Source organism: Enhydra lutris, unplaced genomic scaffold (genome assembly GCF_002288905.1).
Source record: "Enhydra lutris kenyoni isolate GAN:26980312 unplaced genomic scaffold, ASM228890v2 scaffoldscaffold10, whole genome shotgun sequence".
NCBI lineage: Eukaryota > Metazoa > Chordata > Mammalia > Carnivora > Mustelidae > Enhydra > Enhydra lutris.
Window position 1 is genome coordinate 1,753,141 of NW_019154094.1, and position 22,524 is coordinate 1,775,664.

Here is a 22,524-nt window from a genome sequence, read left to right on the forward strand (position 1 = left end):
AGAGAGAACCTCAACAGCATTTTTCACCTTCTGGAGGCCCAGAGTAGATGTTTGATTTCTCCATTTATTATAATGGCCGGCTGATGAGTCACACTCCTGTCCTATTAGGATCGATTCTTTTTTTCTTAAAGCATCATGTGGGCTCATGGACACATTTGATGTGTTTTGATATATTTTTTAATTTTTTTTAAGATTTTTTTTTTTTATTAGAGCACGAGTGGGAGGGGCAGAGAGAGAGACTCAAGCAGACTCCCTGCTGAGTGCAGAGCCCGACTTGGGGCTTGATCCCAGGACCCCGAGATGACAACCCGAGCCAAAACCAAGAATCGAGTTGAATGCCTGACCAACTGCACCACCAGGCGCCCCGGTTTTTTAGTATATTTTAAGGATGAGGAGGCTAAGGCCCAGAGTGAATACTTCCCACTTTCCTGAGAGACCGCTCTTCAGAAAGAGCTTTGCCATGGTGATGGGTGAATCTAGGGTGGCCCAGCCCAGAAGCCGGCGCTCTGCCCATCCTCTGAGCTCAGGACGAGATGCTGTCAGGCTGGGCTGCAGCAGCCTTTTTTTTTTTTTTTTTTTTTCTTTTTTAATTCGGTATTTCTTGGATGTCTTTCTCGGATGTCTTTTGGTGTCAGCCGTGAGCCTATGTGATTTGTAGCGACTGCGTGCTATTCCCTTGCTTGTACGAATTGAGGTTTTCTCAGCAGGGTCTGTAATGAAGGACGTTTGTCCCCAGTTTCTACAGTTAGTGCTACGGTCATGCTCCATAGGTTGGGATACTAAGAGGTCAAGTTAGGGTCGTCAGGCCGTGCTTCCTGAGATCCGGAGAGGGTACACACGTCAGGGTGTCCCTTTCCCTTGGGTTCACTCTCCCAGGCTAGTGAGGATCTCCTGACACTCTGAAAAACAGCCCCAGCAGCACAGCGGCGTTACTCACCCTTGGCTGAACTGTGGCTGGCTTTTTGTGTGGACTTGGATTATGTGCTCGTTCCCACAGCAGTGTGTGTGTGAGCTCAGAATCAGAACCCTGGGTATGGGTCCTGGCCGAGGAGTGGGTGCTGTTGCTGGAAAGAGGACATGCTGTGGCGGGCGAGGGGCCTGGGGACGCCTTTGCGGGGCGGGCGTGCCCAGTTGGGTGCATCTCCAGCCCCAAGTCTGGATTGGGACCCTGCTTCCTACTAGCACATCAGAGTTTCTTTGTTTGCAGAATGGCCAGACCTATCTCCTGCAGTTGGCGGGGGCAGGGGTGATGATTAAGGGAGAAGAATGAAGGAGCTCGAAATTTCAGGTGCTGAGCAGGGGGGCAGTGTTGGGTTGGGGTCCGCGATTGCCATTTCCACATGCTGAAAGCAGTGTTGAGGGAGGGCCCTAGGGGTGTGCAGCGAAGAACGACTGCGGGCCTCTTCTCACTGCCTAGCTGTGACACCTGGCTGGGCTAGCAATCACCCTGACAAGGCCTGTTCTCGCAGTGTGAGCCTCCATCTGGGTCTGCACGCCCAGGGGCAGCCAGGGAAGGGGGTCTAGAGATCGGCCACCTGCCGATGGCACAGCCAGGGTCAGGACTGGAGTGGGCTGTGTCGGAGGGACCGTTCCCCCTTGGAGCGTTCACGGTTGGCATTTATCACAGCTGCAATGTCAGGTGTCGTCTGCATGGGTTTGTTGATGTCTTTCCACCCTGCGTTTCTGTTTGCTCGTGGGTTTTCCTCATGAGTGAAGTTGGCATGGGGTTCGTACAGCCAGGGCACAGTGGACAGCCATCTCAGGAGGGGGCCTTATAGTTCATGAAGGAAGGGAGCTGCGGGTGGCAGGATCGCTGTGCCCCCTGTCAAAGTAATGCATCCTTGCAGTGGGATTTTTAAATTTTTTTGAAATTGTTTTAAGTAATCTCTATACCCAATGTGGGGCTCGAACTCACAACCCCCAATCAAGAGCCACACGCTCCACCGATGGAGCCAGCCAGGCACCCCTCAGTAGAATTTGATACTCCTTTAATCACAAATCCAGGTGACATTGGGGAACAGTTGTATGAAGACCTTCCCATTGCATGGCCATTACATTGTGGCTTGTGAGATCGCGTCTGCAGGGGGTTTTCCTGGGAGGGATCTCCCTCAGGGAGGAAGACTCTGGAGCAAGAGTCGGTGGACTTTATCTGTCAAGGGCCAAGGGGCAGTACTACTGAACCCTGGCTGTGTTGTGCAAAAGCAGCCACAGGCAATACTAAGCAAATGGACACAGTGGTGTACCAATAAAACTTTATTTGCAAGGACACGCATGGGCAGCTTGGTAGTAGCTTACCGACCCCCAGGCTGGTGCCTGGCCTTTTTCAGTGAAAAAACCTCACTAATCCCAGCTTCTGCCAGTCTGAGTTGTCTATTCCAGCACGTTTCAAGGCTCGCCCGTTAGTGTTGGCACTTGGCAGGTGACAGAGGGGTGGGAAGCAAATTTACACATTTGAGTGTATGACACACACCTGATGCTTGGTTCCCCCTTGCCCCTCCTCTCTGACCACCGTTGGCAGGCGTCTGCAGGAAGCCGTTCTCAGATCGCTAGGTCCCTCCCGGAAAGCCCCAGGGAAGCCAACTTACTGTTTGTCTTTGTTTCTGAAGGAAATTTCCAGAACTCTTTGCACAGTTCAAGTCCTTCCTGGGGGTGAAAGAGCTGTCATTCGCCCCGCCCATGAGCGACAGATCCGGGGATGGAATAAGCCGGGAAATTGACTACGCGTCTTGCAAGCGCATTGGATCCAGCTACCGAGCGCTCCCCAAAACCTACCAGCAGCCCAAGTGCAGTGGGCGGACGGCCATCTGCAAGGAGGTAGTGCTCCCCGGCGGCTCCTGTCAGCTTACGTGGTGCATCACCCCCCACGCCGCAAAAAACCCCATCACACCCACGTTTTACATGAAAGAACTGAGCCTCGACTCCACCCCACCCCCCAAATCCTGAGTAGTAGGTGCTGGGATGTGGTAGCAGACAAAATGCCTGAGCCGAGACGATGGTTTTTTACCCTGCTGGTAGCTTTGGCAAACCACAGAGCCTTGGCTTTGGCCTTGGCTTTGGCATACTCTCCCTCTAGGTGTACGTGTACTTCTGCTAGGAGCCTGCTCTGTCCCCGATTTGGTGCCCTTGATATGTCTCTGTTTAGCTTGACCATTTGAATACCTTTTCAGGGTTAATAGGCTGCTACTCTGTTTCCAGAATTTGAGAGTTCTTGCTGGATTTCAGGATACATAGTCCAGGGGTCAGCAAACTAAAATCCAGCCCTATGCCTGTGTTTGTAAATAAAGTTTTATTGGCACATACCTATGCTCATTCATTTGCATAGTGCCTGTGGCTGCTTTGCCAGGACAAAGACAGAGTTGAATAGTCTGTCAACAGGGAGTTGGCCCACAAAACCTAAAATACTTATTATCTAGCCCTTTACAGAGAAAGTTGGCCAACCCGGGAAATAGTACAGTTTGTTTACTTGACCAAAGTCCTGTTTTCTCCTTAAACCACTTTAAAACTAAGGTTGCTCTTGGTTTGAGAAGCTAATTTCCTGTAAAATCCGGATTATATGACTTGTCTCCATATCTCTTATGCTGGACGGCATAGTAAATGGTTCTGGCCACTGAAGCCTACTGCTCTCGTCATAGTATTTCCTCTTGGTGCAGGTTCTGAATGACACCTGGGTCTCCTTCCCCTCGTGGTCAGAGGACTCCACTTTCGTCAGCTCCAAGAAGACGCCCTACGAAGAGCAGCTGCACCGCTGTGAGGACGAGCGTTTTGAGGTGTGTGTGCTGGAGTTGCTGGGATGAGGGAGGCGTGGGGTCCGAACCTGTCCCCTCTTCTCCACTTTACTCTCTCTCTCTCTCCACCCCTGGATGTACCCCCATCCTCCTCCCCACCCACCCACCCGCCCTCCCCAGACTCTTTTCGAGTATCTGGGATTCCAGCACTTTCCAGCAGGGGGCAGCACCCAAAAGTGTCCCTTTTTTTTTTCTTTTTTTCTGGGGGGTAGGCAAATTCTACCAAACATTTTTTTTTTTTATTTAATATTTTTTCAGTGACCAAAAGTGTCCCTTTTCTGACTTGCCAGCCTTCAGGCTGGCTAGGCAGTGGTACTATTTGTTTCCGTTTTAAATAGACATATTTATTTTTCCATCGGAATGCTTATTGAGGTCCTTGTATATTTACACGCAGCAAGTGATCCCGGGGAGCCTTCTTCCCAGTGGTCACAGCTTGTAAAATCATGGGCACAGTGACACACCCTGAGATCTTATTCTCATCTTCACAGTTGAACTTATATTTGTGTGTGTGCGCATGTGTCCGCGTGTGTGTGGTGGTCTCCACCACCAAGATACCGCACTGCTCCCCCGACCCTTGGGATCCCTCCTGCTGCCCTTGATGGCCCTCCCTGCCTCCCTGCTGACCCTTGGCAACCACCTGTCCTCCATCTCTGTCACTTTGTCATAAGTGGAATTCCAGTGTGTTTACCTTTGGGGACCAGCTCCCCATCAGCCCGGCTTGGGGCCCCCAGAGCCGCTGCATCAGGGCCGCCACGGCCTGGCATCTACCATCATCCCCTCAGGGACACAGAAGTTAATCAGTTCTGTCCACACATCTCTTCTGCCAACTCAGGCTGGTCCCCAGGGCACCACTGCCCCCCGACAGCTGGCCCCTGCCTTCCTTTCCATAGTTAGATGTCGTCCTGGAGACCAACCTGGCCACGATCCGTGTGTTGGAAAGTGTGCAGAAGAAGCTCTCGCGGATGGCGCCTGAAGACCAGGAGAAGTTCCGGCTGGACGACTGTTTGGGGGGCACGTCGGAGGTGATCCAGCGCCGCGCCATCCACCGCATTTACGGTGACAAGGCACCAGAGATTATCGAGAGCCTCAAGAAGAACCCAGTCACTGCCGTCCCTGTCGTCTTGAAAAGGTGTCCTCCAGACTCCACCTGCCATGGGCAAGCCCCGTGGAGCTCATTAGTGCTCTTTGTCACAGTGTGATTGGGAGGGGGTCCCCAGGACCTCAGGCTGGCTTAGTGTGGTTTCCAGTCTTTCGTCATTGCCCCATTCTACTCCCAAAAGAAAAGCACAACTGAGCAACTGTCTGTGTCCTTCTAGAACTTTCCACCATGCACATAATCATATCTGAACATGAAAAGTAACTATTTTAAAGCACAAATAGGATTGTCCTAGCTTGCCTTTTACTTAGTGACACATTGTGGGAACCTTTTGTGCTAGTGAGCAGGTATTAATTATTAATTAAGTGGCTGCCTTTGACCATGCGCTGTCTTCAGCCCTGGGGTTGCCGAGCTGAATCAGGCTGACATAGTCCCTTTTTGTGGGGCTTACAGTCAAGCGATTAAGCCTAGTGTTGGATCCAGCACCTACCCAGAGTGGGCCAGGCCAGGGAGGAGGGCAGCGATATTTGAGAAACTAAAACCAGCCACATTGGTTCTACAGAGCCATTGCTCCCTCCCTCCCTCTTTTTCTTCAGCACGGAACCCATGGGCCAGGCTGGGCACTGGCTGTCCCGAGTTTGGAACACACTTGGCAGGGCCTGTGGGTGGATGACAGGCTACCCGTGCAGGGATGACGGGTGGGGGCCTGGGGTTGTTCCCATGCTGAGCCCCTCTGACCCTGCAGGCTGAAGGCTAAGGAGGAGGAGTGGCGGGAGGCCCAGCAGGGCTTCAACAAGATTTGGCGGGAGCAGTATGAGAAGGCCTATCTCAAGTCCCTCGACCATCAGGCCGTAAACTTCAAACAGAACGACACCAAGGCCCTTCGCTCCAAGAGCTTACTCAACGAGATCGAGAGCGTCTATGACGAGGTGAGGCTCTCTACCCAGGACAGAGCGGACCAAGGATCCTGGCTCCGCCTCTGGCTCTCCCAGTGTCAGGCAGGCTGCCGGCTGCCTGTGCCTCTGTTTCCCCAGCATCCCTCTTGCAGGTATACATAGGGGTCGAGGGGATGTTTCTGTGGCACTCAGCCTTGAGCGGGTCCAGGGGGAGGATTGTAGCGGTCCCCCCGTGGCTGGTGGGGGGCTCTCCCCTCCCTGTTTACCCCCGGGGTCTTGAGGGACCTTCCTTCCAGTGACTTCAGCTTTCATTTCTTTGCTGCCAGCTGTGTGCCCGGCACAGGTAGACCCTGAGAAGGAACGTTCCATCTGACCCATACTCACAAGACCTTGTTATGCGGTACCAGCGTCCTGGGTTTAGCAGCGATGAAACAGGTCCAGGAGGTGGCCACTTGCCAAGGCCAGTAACAGGAGATCAGGGCTCCAGGCCCTAGGGCTCTGCCTCTAGCCGCGCCCTGCATCTTCTTGTCAGCTTTGGCACAGTCAGGCTCTTGGGGCCTGAACCACAGAACTGAGGCAGGGCTGGGGCCAGGCTGCGAGGATTTAGGCTTCGAAAAATGTGTGCAGGGAGTGAGCTACTTGCGAGAGCCTGTGATAGGAAGCCCCTTCCCTCCTGCCTCCCTGCTGCCAGCCACCCTCAGCCCTGCAGGGCCCACCTGCCACTAATTGGTTTCTTCACTTGAATCCTCGAGTCGGTGGTCCAGCCCTGAGAGCGCCACCGCCACTCCCCCAGATAGGATCCGTGGGATATGATCAGAATGCGAGTCAGTGACGTGACCTATGAGACCCTCCACGGTCACCACGGAGTTCCTTTTCCGTGGGAGCCAAGAGGAAAGGGGCACAGCACTGTTTGGGGCCAGAGGTTAGCCCATCAGCCTGGCGAGCCCTGCACGTGCAAGTCCTTTGCGCATAGGGAAGTCAGCCCCTCGCCGTTGGCTGTTAGCAGTGCACAGCTCTGGATTCCGTGCACCAGAACTTGCTCTGAGGAAAGGACTTAAAAAAGTTTTTGAGGGCATTTGTGGCACAAATGAGATCGGAACTCAGAAAGCAGTAGGAAAGAGGAGGTCACACCAGAGCCAGGAGCCGGACATACCAGCTCTCAGGACTCCCCGCCTGTAGGGGAAGGAGGTCTCGGGCTGCAGCAGAATTCAGCGTCGCTGAGGGAGCACGATCTCTGGTAGAAAGAGAGTCGCCCACCCCAGAAAGCTGAGGCCCTGGCCTTGCACCTGTTTTCTGTTGGTCACTCCTTTTCTTGGCTATTGGAGGAGTCCCCACAGTGCTGTGCCCTGGGCTGGTCACTGAGGGGTGATGGAGACCTGGCCCTGCCCCTGTGAGCTCCCCACCCACGGGGATGGCATCCACGCTCACTTTTTCCAAAGTGGGTGTGTGTAGCCTTGGTGCCTGGTGCTGGTGATCGGTGCCACCCAGGAGAGCGCGTCATCCGGCCTGACTCAGCAGGCAGTTCAGGGTAGTCTGGAGGGAGTATGATCATCTACAGGTTCGCAGGAAGCAAAGTCATGAGCTGGACAGAGACTGAGCAGAGTCTCTGAGCAGAGTTTTCCAGGGCCAAAGAGCAGAGGGACACGTGCAAAGGTCCTGCACGCAGCAGGAGGGAGCTCAGCAGCCCTAAAGCATTGAAAGAAGCCAGGTGTAGGGGCTGTAGGATGACATGCCAGGGACTGGGGTCCTATCTTGAGCAGTGCAGGAAGGTCTAGCCGGCTGCAGTATGGGTAACCATGCTCCTTTAGGTCAAATCACTCTAGACCCAGAGAGGATAGTGGTTGGAGTGGGCCCGGGAATGGGACCAGGTGGGAGGCACTGGGCTGCACCCAGGACCAAGAGTGTGATGCTTTTAGAGCCCTGTGGCCTTGGGCCCCCATCTCTTGGACTTCTCCCAGCTGGTCACTTGTGCCTAATGGCTGCCTGTCCCCCACCCCCGCCCCAGCACCAGGAGCAGCACTCTGAGGGCCGGAGCGCCCCCTCCAGCGAGCCACACCTCATCTTCGTGTACGAGGACAGACAGATCCTGGAGGACGCGGCCGCCCTCATCAGCTACTACGTGAAGCGGCAGCCAGCCATCCAGAAGGAGGACCAGGGCACCATCCACCAGCTGGTGCACCAGTTCGTGCCCAGCCTCTTCTTCTCCCAGCAGTTGGACCTGGGGGCGTCTGAGGACTCTGCCGACGAGGGCCGGGGGAGCCCCCAGGGGCAGGGCGCTGACGCCAGCGACCGAAAGAAGCCGGCACCGGGGCCGCAGAGCAGCCCCCCGGAGGAGAAGGGGGCCGTGGGCGAGACACTGGCCGCCGAGCAGCCGCCACCACCGCCGCCGCACAAGCCCCTGGACGATGTGTACAGCCTCTTCTTCGCCAACAACAACTGGTACTTCTTCCTGCGCCTCCACCAGACCCTGTGCTCCAGGCTGCTGAAGATCTACCGCCAGGCGCAGAAGCAGCTGCTCGAGTACCGGACCGAGAAGGAGAGGGAGAAACTGCTCTGCGAGGGCCGCCGGGAGAAGGGCAACGACCCCGCCATGGAGCTGCGGCTGAAGCAGCCAAGTAAGGCCTCGGGCCCGGGTGGCGCACGGGGCTCCCCTCCACCGGCCGGGCGGGACGCGGGTGCCTGAGCCTCGGGCCGAGAACGAGGACATCTGTTGCGGGAGGCAGTGTGCCACGGAGATTCGGATTCATCCCGGGGAGGGCCACGCGTGTTTCTGGCCCTGGGTGACGGCTGTACCCGCCCCTCAGGTGAGGTGGAGCTGGAGGAGTACTACCCGGCCTTCCTGGACATGGTGCGCAGCCTGCTGGAGGGCAGCATCGACCCCACGCAGTACGAAGACACGCTGCGCGAGATGTTCACCATCCACGCGTACGTGGGCTTCACCATGGACAAGCTGGTGCAGAGCATCGCCAGGCAGGTGAGCGCGCCGGCCAGGCGGTGATTGGGGGCGGCGGGAGGCCTCGAGCCCCTCCGGGAGAGACCCTGCCTGCTCCGGTCCTGCCCGCTGCCCGTGCTGTGCGGAGGGCCCCGGGGCCCCCATGTTTTTTTCGTTCTTTTAATTGAAGTAGAATTCATGTAACACAGAATTCACCGTTTTCAAGTGAACAGCAGTACAGTGACATTGTCATGCCTGTATCTAGTTCCAGAACATTTCCGTCGCCCCAGAGGAGACCCTGTCCCCATGCGCCGTCACCCGGCCCTCATTCTCCTCCCCCAGCCCCTGGTAGCCACCAGTCTGTCTTTTGTCTTACGGATTTGCCTGTTCTGGACATTTCACATAAATGGAGTCCCAGCAGCGTGTGACCTTTCCAGTTTGGCTCCTCTCCAGCTCAGTATGCTCTTTCCAAGGTCCACCCACATCTAGCCTTGTCAGAAGTTCATGGTCTTCGGTGGCCAACTCCCACGCCATCACGTGGATGGACCCCATTGGCTCATCCACTCACCTGCGCATGGGCACGTGGTTGTTGCCACCTTTTGGCGACCATACAAGGGTTCATGTGGCTCCTTGTCGACACACCTTTCTCGAGGGTAGCAACATGTAAGGAACCGTAGCCCGCTCCTCCTGGAGGGAGACTGTTGGCCGGTTGCCCGCATCGCTGAGCAAAGATACCGCAGCTGAGTGTCCACCGGAGGAAATCAGGCATGTGACTCAGTTGCGTTATTATAAACAGCAAAGCCTCCGATTAGGCAGACGTGGTCTGGGGATGTGAGTCCTGCTCGGTCACCAGAGTTGTTACTGTTTAGCCTGACTCAGTTTCCTGTTTACCCAGGAAGGTTATTCACCGTAAAGCAAAAAAGCCGAGGAAAGAGTAGTGTCCTGACTCTCCCACCCGGACACGGTTGCTAGGAATGGCATTTCCTTTCAGGTTTACAGACTTCTCATCAGGGCAGAAACACACAGGAGCATACAGCTCGGTGGGTCTTCCCAGACAGCCCCAGCCCTGCCTCCTTCCAGCCCTCCCCACCAGCAGGCACCTGCAGCCTGGTCTCTGGCACGGGGACACTCCCCTGTGCACCGGCTGTCATGGGGCTGGGTGTCCAGTGTGCCCCCAGTGGGGCCCCCATTCTGGGGATGGCAGCTTCGTCTGTAGCACCCAGACAGCTGGACCAGATCAGACACTCTAATAAACGTTGTTTTTTCTTTTTAATTCCCTTTTCCACAAATATCTCCTGTAGAACTCATTTTTTTATATTTGATTTGATTTTTATTTGTTTGCAAGAGACAGAGGGAGATCAGAGAGAGAAGAAAATTCCCTTCTGAGCAAAGAGCCTGATATGGGACTCGATCCCAGGACCCTGAGATCATGACGTGAGCCGAAGGCAGACACAACTGACTGGGCCACCCAGACGCCCCTAGAAGTCTTTTTTTTTTTTTTTTTTTTTTTTTTTTTTTTTTTTTTTTTTTTTTTAAAGAAAAAGGGAGCAAGAAAAATGGAGCTAAATATTTAGCTGAAGCCCTGGTTGGGCCAGGATGCCCTGCCCTTAGCTCCCCGCTTTCCAGCAGGCCGGATGCCGGCGGGGCCCCGTCTGTGGCGCCGTCGGCAGCCTGCAGGGCCGAGCTGTCGCACTCTGCCTCTTTCAGCCTGTTTGTTGAGCACTTCTTTTTGGTGACAGCAGCCAGTGCTTACTGGGATCTTGCCGAGTGGCCACATGTTGTGTTTATTCAGCAGAGCAGCCGCAGGGAAGGCCCTGGGTCTGCAGGAGCCGGTCTGGGCCATGGCCGGTGCCCAGGGGTGTCGACTTCCGTCTGCTCGGCCTGACCCCGCTGCCCGGCTCCCTCGCTGCTGTCTTCCTGCGCCTGCGTTTGTAGCGATTACAAGAATTGTCCCTGTTCTGGCACTTGTGCTCTAGGACTTTCTCTGTCCTTCCTCACGCCCAGGCAGGGCCTGCTGGTCCAGTCCGGTCTGCTGTGGTCTGCGCTGCTTTCTGATCTGGTCTGGTGCCCTCAGCCCCCAGCGCGGCAGCTGCCCAGCACAGCCCCGCGGACCGACCTCCCCTCGAGGCCTTGGCTGACCTCCTCTCCGGGCGAGGTGCGGCCTCCGGCGAGCGGTGGACAGCAGCTGCGCCTCACCCCTCCCAGGGGGCGCACACGCGGGGCACCCACTGGCTCTCCCTCCCCACAGCTGCACCACCTCGTGAGTGACGACGTCTGTCTGAAGGTGGTGGAGCTCTACCTGAACGAGAAGAAGCGGGGGGCCGCCGGGGGGAGCCTGTCCTCCCGCTGCGTCCGCGCCGCCAGGGAGACCAGCTACCAGTGGAAGGCCGAGCGCTGCATGGCAGACGAGAACTGCTTCAAGGTGAGGGGGTGCTGCTCTCTGCGCCGCCACGAGGCTGGGGCTGCGAGGAGGGCACCCGCGACAGGAGAGGACCGGCGGCTTGGCTTGGGCCCAGGAAGCCTCACTCGATGTGGTACCCCCCACTCCTCTTACTGGGCCCCTGCAGGCTGGGGGAGGCTGTCGTAGATGACCCGTCAGCCTCCGCCCGGCTCCCCCGCGGCTTCAGCTGCTCATCCCTCCCTTCCCCAGGTCATGTTCCTCCAGCGCAAGGGGCAGGTGATCATGACCATCGAGCTTCTGGACACCGAGGAGGCCCAGACTGAGGACCCTGTGGAGGTCCAGGTGAGAACCCCCGTCCGGATTCTGCACCTTGAACACACTGTGGGGGTCAGGGGCAGCCACAGGCAGCCCTGGGGGGCTCCCCACCCGCCACAAGCCCTGGGCACACGGCACAGGCTACAGAATGTCCCACCCGGAGCAGCCTCACTTGGCAGCCCCAGCGCTATCTGTGGAAGCCTGACGGGGGATGGCAGCTGCATGTGCGCCCCCAGGAGCCACTGGGGGTGTCCCGCGGCAGGAGGCCATGTGAGAGCCAGGCCACCCTCCCCCCGCAGCCCTGTTCCTGCTGCCAACACTGTGATGTCCCCCTGGGGTGCATGACCCCGCACTCCCCGGGCGCAAAGCTCAGAGCCCTGGCTTCCGGTCACGTTGGCCTGGAAGAGTTCTCTAACTCTCTTGAGTTGGAGAACTCCCCCGGCCCGCACTCCGAGACACACAGTCCACCTGGGGTCCTGGGGCTTCAGCCCCCAGCCAGTGGGGGCCCCCCCACCGCATCCTTCCCTGCGTGCTTCAAGGCTCCCCACACATGAAGTGCTTTCCAAGACGAGTGTGGGTGGGGGTCTGTACATCCTGTCCCTTCCAGAAGTTTCCAGCAAATGTGGTTTGGTTAGGCGTGAGTCTGGAGGAACCTCTGGCTTTCGGAGGGTGGCAAGCAGGTGAAGCGTCCCCCGGACGCTGCAGGCCGTACCCACCCCAGCCCTGGGCCGCCCCTGCCAGCCGCGCCTTCTGCTCACCTCCATCCCCTCCCTGGCCTTGCCCTGCTGCATGGGCCCTGGTGTCGTTCTGCTCTCTGACCCGGCTCTCTATGCGGGGGCCCTGTTCCCCATGGGCGCTTGTCACGTGAGAGTGGTACGAGGGAGGGATTTACCACGGGAGCGCCAAGTGCCACAGCTGTCGAACTCCGGGCTATGGACCGGCGGTCAGTCCGGAGCTGCCATCTGGTGGTTTTGGTTTCGCATCCACTCCTCCCTGGCTGCCATCCTCCTAGAGCTTTGGGGAGCAGGGATGAAAACACAGGCCTGTCTCCCTCCGGCCCCACAGCACCTGGCTCGCTACGTGGAGCAGTACGTGGGGACCGAGGGGGCGTCCAGCTCGCCCACCGAGGGCTTCCTCCTGAAGCCCGTGTTCCTGCAGAGGTAAGAGGACCCGCAGACGCGGTTCCTCCCCGCGGGCCCAGGGAGGCCCCTCCCGCCGCCGGCAGCGCAGGGTCTGACTGGGTTTCCCGTGGCGCCGGTGGAGGGGTTTGGGTGGAGATTTCCACTGCTTCTGCTTGCCTTTCTCCGACCCCGGGGAAGTGGGACGCCTTCCCGATGCTTACGGGCCATGAGGATTTCCCAGTCTGCAGCTCCTCCTCTCCCCCCAGGAACCTCAAGAAGTTCCGCAGGTGGCAGTGTGAGCAGGTGCGCGCTCTGCGCGGCGAGGCCAAGAGCTCCTGGAAGCGGCTGGTCGGGGTGGAGAGTGCCTGCAACGTGGACTGCCGCTTCAAGCTCAGCACCCACAAGATGCTGTTCATCGTCAACTCCGAGGACTACATGTACCGCCGCGGGACCCTCTGCCGGGCCAAGCAGGTGCCCGCCTGGCTCCGCGGCCCTGAAGCCTGGGGTCTGGCCATGGGCCTCAGGGATGGAGTGTGTCCCTGGGTTCCCACCCCCGGCCATCTAGGAGGGGTGCGCTCCTGGGTTCCCACTGACCCCCACCCCCAGCCATCTGGGGCTACCCTGACTCCACACCTGTCCCCCCTCAGGTACAGCCCCTGGTCCTGCTGCGCCACCACCAGCACTTCGAGGAGTGGCACGGCCGCTGGCTGGAGGACAACGTGACGGTGGAGGCAGCTGGCCTGGTGCAGGACTGGCTGATGGGCGAGGAGGACGAGGACATGGTACCCTGCAAGACGCTCTGCGAGACAGCGCGTGTGCACGGGCTGCCCGTGACCCGCTACCGTGTGCAGTACGGCCGCCGCCCAGCCTCACCCTAACCCCCACGTGGCTGCCGCCTCGGCCCGGAGCAGCCCCGGGGCCTTTTCACGAACAACCCGAGGGGAGCAGTGTGTCCCCTAGCCTTGCTGCCACAGGCTGCGAGCGCCGGAGCGTGATGGGGTCGTGTTGGCTTGTGGCCCTGTGCCGCCATCCCTTTCGGCTTCCCTGCTTCCTTTGGGCCTATCCTGTGCCAAACCTGAGCCCCTCCTGCCCTTGACCTCTGGGGGTTCACTCCCTGCTGGAAGGAGGAGGAGCCACACACTGGCCCAGGAGCAAGCAATCGCCTTTATGCACCTGCTGGGCCGCTTTCGTCACACGTGCCAAATCCCAAGACGGGGGCACCATTGGTCCCTTTGTGCATACAGTGTCTGGAAAAGTCTGTGCTGAACCATGTGCTTGGTTGGGGGTCGGCGTTCAGGAGACCCCAACATTGAAGGAGTTGGGCCGGGGTGGATCTGCTTGAAAAGCACATCCTTCCTGAACGGTTCTGAAAGTTTCTGGAAACTTCCCGAGCTGGGCCCTGCCTGCATCTGATCGTTGGGGCATGGGCTAGGTTCAGCTGATGCTCGGGGTCCTTGGTCACTTTGAAAGCAGGAAGGGCCCTTTCAGCCAAACTGTTGAGATTCTGCTCTGTTGTCAAGATGTGGAGTGGGCAGGCAGTACCAGAACTGTCGAGAAGACCCCACTCTGGAAAAAATGAGACTCCAAACCTATATTTTCCTGGCCTCTCAAGGGGAGGGGGCTCAGCCTGAAACTCCCAGTGAGCTCAAACGGCCCACACTGAGAGGGCCCAGGGGTGCCCTGTACCTAAGAAGGACATTCTAGAAATATATATATGCACACATATTTATTCATAAGCTCTCTTAGTGGTTGTAACTTCTGTAACAGCCAAGTCCCTTGGTTCCTTGGGCAGTGAGAGCCTTCATGGGACTCTGCAGATCTGTCCTTGACATTGTCATTCCTACAGCCAGTGCCTGGACAGGGTATGGGCATGAGGGGCTGAGGCAACTGTCATACAGAGGTGTGCAAGGCTTTCTATGCCAAGAATGCCAAGCGGTTCAGGCCGGGGACCAGCTCTTTAGAATTCTTGCACCCTGAGAGGCCCTAGCTGGGCTCCTGGCACCCTCAAAAGGGGATTGACCAACGGGGTGGACCAGAACCATCCTCGTGTGCAGCCTTCCTCCCACCCACCCAGTGACAGCCCTCACCCTCCCAAAAACTGAGCTGTGCCAAATCCGCGGTTCTGGGAAGTAGAGACATGTTTCTGGAAGTTACCTGTGGAACTCAAGATTTGCAAAGCCTTTGACTTGGGGTCTGGGTGATTATAGGGCCAGTGTGCCCTGCCCAGGGTCTCCTAGCCCGTGTTTGCTCAAGTCTACCAGGCACTTTGTCTACATCCTTGTTTTGTAAGAAGGGAACTTACCGGAATTCCTGAACCAGACCCTCCCGGCGCCATCCTCGGGAGCCCGTGGCCCCTGCCGTGCCTCCGTGTGGGCCTGGGGTGCGGGCCACACCCCGCCGAGCCCCACCCTGCATGCTTCTAGGGAGCCTCTCTTCTGTTTTTGAAGAATTTCTGTTCTGGGGCTTGTACTTCCTTTGCAGCTGTTTTGAATGTAGTTTTCCTTTTCTATTTATTTGCACATTAAAGTTAAAAATTAAATATTGACCTAACTCCGTGAGGTCTCTTGGTCGTTGCTTGTCTCCGAATCCCCATTTGCACCTGCGCCCCCGCGATTCCCAGACCCCAAGTGCCGCCCCCCTGTGGCCACCCCGCGCCTCTGCAGGAGGGTCCTGTCCCCACCCACAGTTTTCTGGAATGTTCATTCCCAACTCAGCTTTTATTTTCAGTAGGAAGGAGAGATGTTGCCCGTGGGAAACCCAATTTAAAGACGGGGGTCGGCTCCGAGCTTTCTCCGCCTGCCCAACACGGGTCTTTCCCTCCTGCAGCCCATAAAGCCACCCTCCCTCCATGCTCCCTGACCCCTGCTCCCAGCTGGGCGCCCCTTTTTCTCAACACACCTCCTGTGACTTCGTCATCACCCCTCTGAACTCACTCGGGCCCCACCTCCAGGGAAGTAGGAGACCACAGCTCTTCTTAGGGTCCCCTTAGCAGATACTCCTTGAGGCTCCTGGCTGGCCTTTCTGCCCACTGGGCCTGTGGTCCTCAATCTCCCCCAAATGGCCCCTGCTGCCTTCCAGGGACCCTGTCATCCATGGGCACCCCCCCACACACACAATGCCCCCCGGTTGTGCACACTTCCCCCTCCAGAGAGTCTGGGCCCCCGGGGTAGTTGGGTGAATGAGGCTCAGTACTGTCCCAGATTCCTCCTTGCCTCGAGCCCACATCGAGAATGGGTCCCAGGGCCCTGTGTCCTCACGGACTGGCCTGCTTGGAAGCACTGAGAGGGGTGTCCTGGGGTGCCGGCCCTGGCCAGGCAGCCTCCTGAAAGGGAAGGGCATCGGTGTGCAGAGTGGGCGGGGCCTATGGCTGTGATGAGAAATGGGAAGGAGGGTCACTGCTGGCCCTGTTGGGAAGGGGGCATGACCTGGCCCTGCGAACACCAGGCCTGCAGCCTGGCGAGGCGCTGAGCAGGGGACCAGCCTGCTGGGCCTGGACTTAACCACGGAGGTCCCGGATCCTAAGGGCCTATAGTGCCAAGCCACCGTCTGCTGCAGTTGATCGCCACACAATGAAGAACGGCCCTGATGAACACAGCAGTCCTCCCTCCTCCCCGCCATGCACCTCCCTTCCTCCCTCCTCCAAGTCTGGGGAGGGGCCAAGCGACAGGACCAGGCAGGCGGCCCTCCCCTCCCCAGGGTGGTGGAGGCAGCCTGCCTGTGGTACCTGGGGAGGTGAGGGGGTGGGGGCTTCCAGGGGGGCCTGGTGCATATTCATTCCGTTATTATTATGTTACTATTGTATTACTTCTCTCTTCTGTTATCCTGTTACACCTTTTGCAAAGTATAACCGCACCTTACCCTTGACGTTCTGGCTGGGAAGGAGGCCACCTGTTCTGAACAGCCAGTTGACCTCAAGGCAGTCGCAGAAGGGCGTGGAGTGGGGACTGGGGGACTAGGACCTCTCAGTAGGAGGCCAAGGGCCCTGGGTTTGGAGTGAGACCTGAACCGTCGAACCGCTGGCAGCTCGCCCGAGAGTCTCCAGCGCCTTGTCTCACTGCCCAGTGTCCCCGAGCTCCCGCACGTGGCCCGGTGCAGCAGCTTGGACCGAGGTCCCAGGGAGGAGGTACAGGCCATCTGGAGTTGAGAGCTGGACCTCAAACCCGGACAGGGTCAGAGCACCCTCCACTCGGCCGGAAGTGGGTTCATGTCCCTGCCCGCAGGCTGGGGCCCAGCCTGGGAGTAAGGGGAGGTGGAGGCATGGTGGTGGGAGCCCACCTGCCTTCAGAGGACAACAGAAGGAAATCATAATCTCCACGAAGACGGGACCCTGAGAGATGTCACACTGGAAGGACTCGAGGAGGCTCTACCCGGTGCTCCAACCTCCATCTAACACTGGAGACAGTGAGGTGGGCCAGGATGGACTCTGGGGACTTGGGTGGGGGGCAGTTCAGGTGAGTCTGCAAGCCGAGGGAACCCCGCATTAGCTGCTGACTCAGATCTGATTGCCCTTTCCCCCCACCCTTTTAAATAAGTTTTTAATGGTGTTAAAATACAAATAAATTTAGCCATTCTAAGCAGCCAGTTCGGTGGCTTTAAGTACCTTCACACGGTTGGTGAAGGTTCTTCATCTCCCGTCCCCACCGTCCATCTCCAGGATTCTGTATCTTCCAAACTGCAACTCTGTCCCTATGAAACACGGACTCCCCACCCCCGCCCCCAGCCCCTGGCACCCCCTCCCACACCCGCCCCGTCTCCTTCCTGTCCCTGAGCACATGACCCTTCAAGGGGCTTCATAGCTTAGTGACTGGCTTATCTCACTCCTATTATAATATCCTAACATGGATGAGTTTGTATCAGGTTTTCCCTCCTTTTTAAAGCTATTATTCTGCCTTTTTTTTTTTTTTTTTTTTTTTATTTTTGTTTTTTTTGGACACCTGGATGGTTCGGTTGGTTTAGTGTCTGGCTCTTGATCTCAGCTCAGGTCTTGATGTCAGGGTGGTGAGTTCAAGCCCCACATTGGGTTCCATGTTGGGCATGGAGCTAAATAAGTAAATAAAATGTGAGTTTTTATTAAAGTAACGGATGATATAGAAAATCCCAATAGTACAAAAAAAAAACAACACAAAAAACCACATGGAGAGAAGTAGGCACCCAAGTACCTCTCCCCAAAGGCAGCTGCCCCCAGCATCCTGCAGAAACTGCCTCGCCATGGCAGGTCGCCCTGCACCTCCTGGGTTGGGGTCCCCCCCACCGGCTGGCACAGGGTGGTTTCTGTGATGGGGCGGTTGACAGGCATCCCTGCCTCTGTGCAAGGGGAATACCCCTGTATGGGTGATTTCCTGTGCACATGTACCTGCTGGCAATTCCCAGACACGGGACTCCTCAGTCAAACCATCCTCCCTGGGGGGCTCCTGTCCACCCTGCCCCAGAGTTGCCCAGCTGCCAGCCCCCTAGCCTTCCCTGCACAGGTTCCCTGTTCCACTCCTGGACAGCAGCAGGGGGTCCTCATCTGGGTTCTCCTGTGTGCTGAGAGTGACCTTGGCCACAAGCTGCCAAAAGACATAGGTGTGGCTGAATTTGTCGCGAGTGCTGGTGGAAACAGTCCAGAAATGTGGGAGGCTCCTGGCTAGGACCCTGTCCCAGCCAGAACTCTAGGCCTTGGTCCCCCACCCTGGGCTGGGGGCAGGGACCTCGGTGTCTCACCCTCAACTGCACTGACTCTGTCCAGGACTGCTCCGTCACTTCCTGGCTGGTCCCTGTGACCTTGAGTGTGTGGCTAGATTAAGGCTCCCAGAACCAGGACATGGCCACATCACTCCCCTTCTACCACCCCTACTTCATTTCTCCTTCCTTGACCCCCCACCGCCCCCTCAGGGTCCTCCTGCTCTCAGATGGTCCCCCTCCCCCACCGCCACCGGGACCCAACCCTGACCACGCTGGTTGAGAACCTCCAGGGCAAGATACTCAAGGCCTCTCCCCAGAGGGACATCAGAGGGGATTGTGTGCAGAAGACAGAAGGCGTACTCTCCCCCCTGAGACCCTCGGCTTTTTTTCAGCTGCACAGCGAGCCCCATCTGAGTGCAGGGATGTGAAGGGCCCAGAGGAGGGTGGTGGCTCAGTGGCCCTCTGTGCCCTCTGTCCTGGGCTGACCTGACCACCACTCTCAGGCTGAGGTATGGCCATGACCATTCCCAGCAGCCCCCGGGCTGAGGATGGAGCCAGGACCAAAGGGGGCTGAAGGGGGCTCCTCTCCACTCCCAGGGTAGCATGGGTCAGCATCAGGGTCCGGGCCGAGGACCAAGACCTCCTCAGATACCTTCAGCAGACTCCAGCCTCACAAAGTGCCTCCCCTCTCTGCACCACACTTTGGGCCTGCCCGCCCAGGGGAGCGTGCTGGGGAATGAGGGAGGCTGCAATAAGGCAGGCAGCCCCCAGAGGGGACCTGGGGTGCTCGGACAGGGAGAGATCAGTCACGTGCTCTGATCTATGACCTGGGAGGCAGGGCTGTGATCCAGCCAGGCACAGACAGGAGATGGGGAGAGGTTTCAGGAAGGGCCAAGAACCCCTGAGTACGTGACCTGGCCCGCTGTCATGGGAACAGGGGCTGCAGACACGGCTGGGCAGCAGGAAGTAGCCACTTGGCCCATAGAGGCTTTCTGGGCTGGACAAGGGCTGAGGGAGGGGACTGCAGCCTGGAACTTCCTCCCCCCATCTCGCCGGCCCAGCACCTGGACCTCACATTGTGTATGACTCTAGCCACCAGGCCTCCTCAGCCCACACCGTGGGCCTGCCACAGGCTTGTGGGGGCAGGGGCTGGTTTATCTCCCTGGGCCCTGTCCACTCCTCCATTGGCAGTCAGGAAGCTGGGGGTGGGGGGTCAGCCAGGCAGGAAGCCTGAGGTCAGCGGCCACAGCCCAGAGCAGCTGGCTGTGCCGAGCTTTGACAGCATGTGGGCACTTGCGCTGCTGTGGCCTGTGGTGCTGGGGTTCAGCCTGGAAGATGACAGCCAGAACACCCTAACCTACGATGAGATGGGGAGCGCAGGAGAAGATAATGGTGAGTGACCTTGGGCCCTGTCTTGGAACTGGAGGGAGGCCTAGAGTTGAGGAGTGGGAGACAGGGAATTGGGGGGTCCTCCAGCCCAGTCCTGAGCCCACAGGGCTGGGGGTGTCTGTGTCCAGCTCTAACCCACCAAGCTAAGGGCTCCTGAGAGTTGGGGCCTGGACTGTAGCCCCCCGCCCAAGGAAGCATCACGGGATTGGGGGGCAGTGTAGGTGGAGGAAACACCCAGACTCTCAACACCTGTATCCCCTTTCCCCCAGATGTCACACTGGGGCCCTTCACCGGGCCCCAGGAGGAGACCCCTCACTCCCCCCACCTGCGCAGCTTCCCGGGTCAGCTCTGGGCCAACAACAGCAACATTCTGGAGCTCCCAGACAGCTCTCGGGCACTGCTGCTGGGCTGGGTGTCCACGAGGCTGGTGCCCGCGCTCTACGGGCTGACCCTGCTGGTGGGGCTGCCCGCCAATGGTCTGGCGCTGTGGGTGCTGGCCACCCGGGTGCCGCGGCTGCCCTCCACGGTGCTGCTGATGAACCTGGCGGCCGCTGACCTCCTGCTGGCTTTGACGCTGCCGCTTCGAGTCGCCTACCACCTGCAGAACCAGCACTGGCCGTTCGGCGAGGCCGCCTGCCGCGCGACCACCGCCGCGCTTTACGGCCACATGTACGGCTCGGTGCTGCTGCTGGTGGCCGTCAGCCTGGACCGCTACCTCGGCGTGGTGCACCCCTTCCGCGCCCTCACCCTGAGAGGCTGGCGCCTGGCCGCTGGGCTCTGCGCCGCGGCCTGGCTGGCGGCCGTCGCCCTGGCGCTGCCCCTGGCGCTGCAGCAGCAGACCTTCCACTTGTCGCACTCGGACCACGTACTGTGCCACGACGCGCTGCCCGTGGGCGCTCAGGCCTCCTACTGGCGACCCGCCTTCCTCTGCCTGGCGGTGCTCGGCTGCTTCCTGCCGCTGCTGGTCATGCTGCTGAGCTACGGGGCCACCCTGTGCGCGCTGGCGGCCGGGGGCCCGCGCTACGGGCACGCGCGGATGCTCACTGCGCTCGTGCTGGCCTCGGCCGTGGCCTTCTTCGTGCCCAGCAACGTCCTGCTGCTGCTGCACTACTCCGACCCGCGCCCAGACGCCTGGGGCGACCTGTACGCCGCCTACGTGCCCAGCCTGGCTCTCAGCACCCTCAACAGCTGCGTGGACCCCTTCATCTACTACTACGTGTCTGTGGAGTTCAGGGACAAGGTGCGGGAGGGGCTGCTCTGCGGGGCTCGGGGTGCCTCCACAGCCTCCAGGGAGGGGGGCACCCAGGGCACACGGTCCACCTCGCTCGTGTGACGCCCACCCCCAGAAGGCGGGGCAAATGGAGAGGGGGGTTGCAGGGGGTCGAGCGGGGGCTCTCCCTCCCAATTCACGTTCTATGGGGAACCCTCGAATGGGAGCTTATCTGGAAATAGGGTCCCTTTGCAGGTGTTATTAAAATTTGGTCACACTGGCGTAGGGGGAGACCCTAAATCCCTTGTGACCAGTGTCCTTATAAGGAGAGGCCACACATACACACAGGGAAGGAGGTCATCTGAACCCGAAGGCAGACATGGGGGTGACGCAGCCGCAGCCAGGGAACAGGACGACTGCTGGCAGCCACCAGAAGCCAGGTGGGCAGCCTGAGACACCCTCCCTCGGAGTCCCCCCAAAGAAGCAAACCCTGCCCACACCTGGATCTCAAGCTTATGGCCTCCAGAACTGTCAGAGAATAAATTTGTTGTTTTAAGTCACCTGTTTTGTGTTTTTTGGTTAGAGCAGTGCAAAAAAAATTAATATGAGGGTTAAATGCATATTCCCAGGCCCAGCCTGTTCCCTCGCTTCCGAGGTGGGGTGGAGGCAAGGCTGATGCTCGTGTGCACCAGGTGCAGGACCCCTCCCAGGAGAAGGTTTGGGCCTCCACTCCCTCATGACCCAGGTGACCAGGAGGCTGGTTGGCAGTCTTCCTTCCCCATAGCCCAGGGTCTAGCTCTGGGATGGGCTTCAGGGCTTGGGGCATCTCCTGGACAATCACTATGGAAGCCCTCATTCTGCTCCCCAAGGCCTGGTGTGGCCTGTCATTGGGACACACAGGACTGTCACCCTGGCGGCAGGACAGTACCTCTTCCTCTTAACCCAACGTCTGACTCTTCTTGATGTTAATGTCCCCCACCACCCCAGGACTAGGTGGGTGGGCAACTGGAGAGTGGACAGGTGGGCCTGGTGGGGGGGGAGGGCTACAGCCCCGCGACCCCCACCCTGAGCTGTTTACCCTGGGTCTGAGCTGTTCTGAATGCAGGGGAAGGGTACCTACCACGTGGGGAAGGGGAGCCACTGACCCCACCCTGGAGAGCAGCATTGAGCACTGTGTCCAGAGTCATGGAGGCATCAACTGTGGGAGTAAGCAGGCTCCCCCAAGACAGAGGGGAGTGGGGGCCATTCTTGGGCTCCCCATCAGGGCCCATATGTATCTGGCTTAGGGAAAAATGAGCCAGTGGGCAAGGAGCCCCAGGACACATGCACATGCCGGCAGGGAAGTGTAAGATCAGCGCAGTGTATCCATGTCAACAGCGTGGTTGACCAAGTAGGAGTTTTCCAAGATGTCACCGGGGGGGGGGGGGGGGGGCTGGGTGAATGGTACCCGGGACCTCTCTGTACTGGCATAATTTCTTACAAATGCACAGGAGCCTACGATTATGTTGGGGTGCAGGTATTCGAAACACTCCTCCCCACCGGCTCCAAAAGTCTGAGCTAGAGACTGGAGAACAGAGGTGCTGGGGGGCCTGATGGGAGCTGGGGCTCCCACCGTCCGGGCTGCCCCCTCCCCCAGGCCAAAGCCTGTCTGTGACTCTGGAAGTGAGCTTTTATTACAGGAGTGGCCTCCACAGGGAGCGGGGGTGCTGGTGGGG

The 22,524-nt window shown here is 58.5% G+C and overlaps 2 protein-coding genes across 3 annotated transcripts in view; both read left to right on the top strand.

Moving 5' to 3' along the window:
• Positions 1-15,090, top strand: part of LOC111144064 (SIN3 transcription regulator family member B) — a 34,729-nt gene extending 19,639 nt beyond the window's left edge. The window contains exons 9-20 of one of the 2 annotated variants that reach the window (XM_022498153.1): positions 2,607-2,868; positions 3,204-3,230; positions 3,651-3,767; positions 4,676-4,914; positions 5,627-5,810; positions 7,783-8,392; positions 8,582-8,751; positions 10,958-11,131; positions 11,360-11,452; positions 12,491-12,585; positions 12,813-13,017; positions 13,194-15,090. In XM_022498153.1, the coding sequence (XP_022353861.1) occupies positions 2,607-2,868; positions 3,204-3,230; positions 3,651-3,767; positions 4,676-4,914; positions 5,627-5,810; positions 7,783-8,392; positions 8,582-8,751; positions 10,958-11,131; positions 11,360-11,452; positions 12,491-12,585; positions 12,813-13,017; positions 13,194-13,424 (2,407 nt within the window). In that variant the 3' untranslated portion in view covers positions 13,425-15,090. The remainder of the gene's footprint in view (positions 1-2,606; positions 2,869-3,203; positions 3,231-3,650; positions 3,768-4,675; positions 4,915-5,626; positions 5,811-7,782; positions 8,393-8,581; positions 8,752-10,957; positions 11,132-11,359; positions 11,453-12,490; positions 12,586-12,812; positions 13,018-13,193) is intronic. The other variant, XM_022498154.1, reaches the window with a different exon arrangement.
• A 4,202-nt stretch (positions 15,091-19,292) lies between these two features.
• On the top strand, positions 19,293-20,932 carry LOC111144372 (F2R like thrombin or trypsin receptor 3). The gene is given in 4 exon segments (XM_022498645.1): positions 19,293-19,344; positions 19,347-19,417; positions 19,419-19,602; positions 19,869-20,932. Coding segments are annotated over 4 exon segments (1,371 nt in total).
• Positions 20,933-22,524: the final 1,592 nt, after the last annotated feature.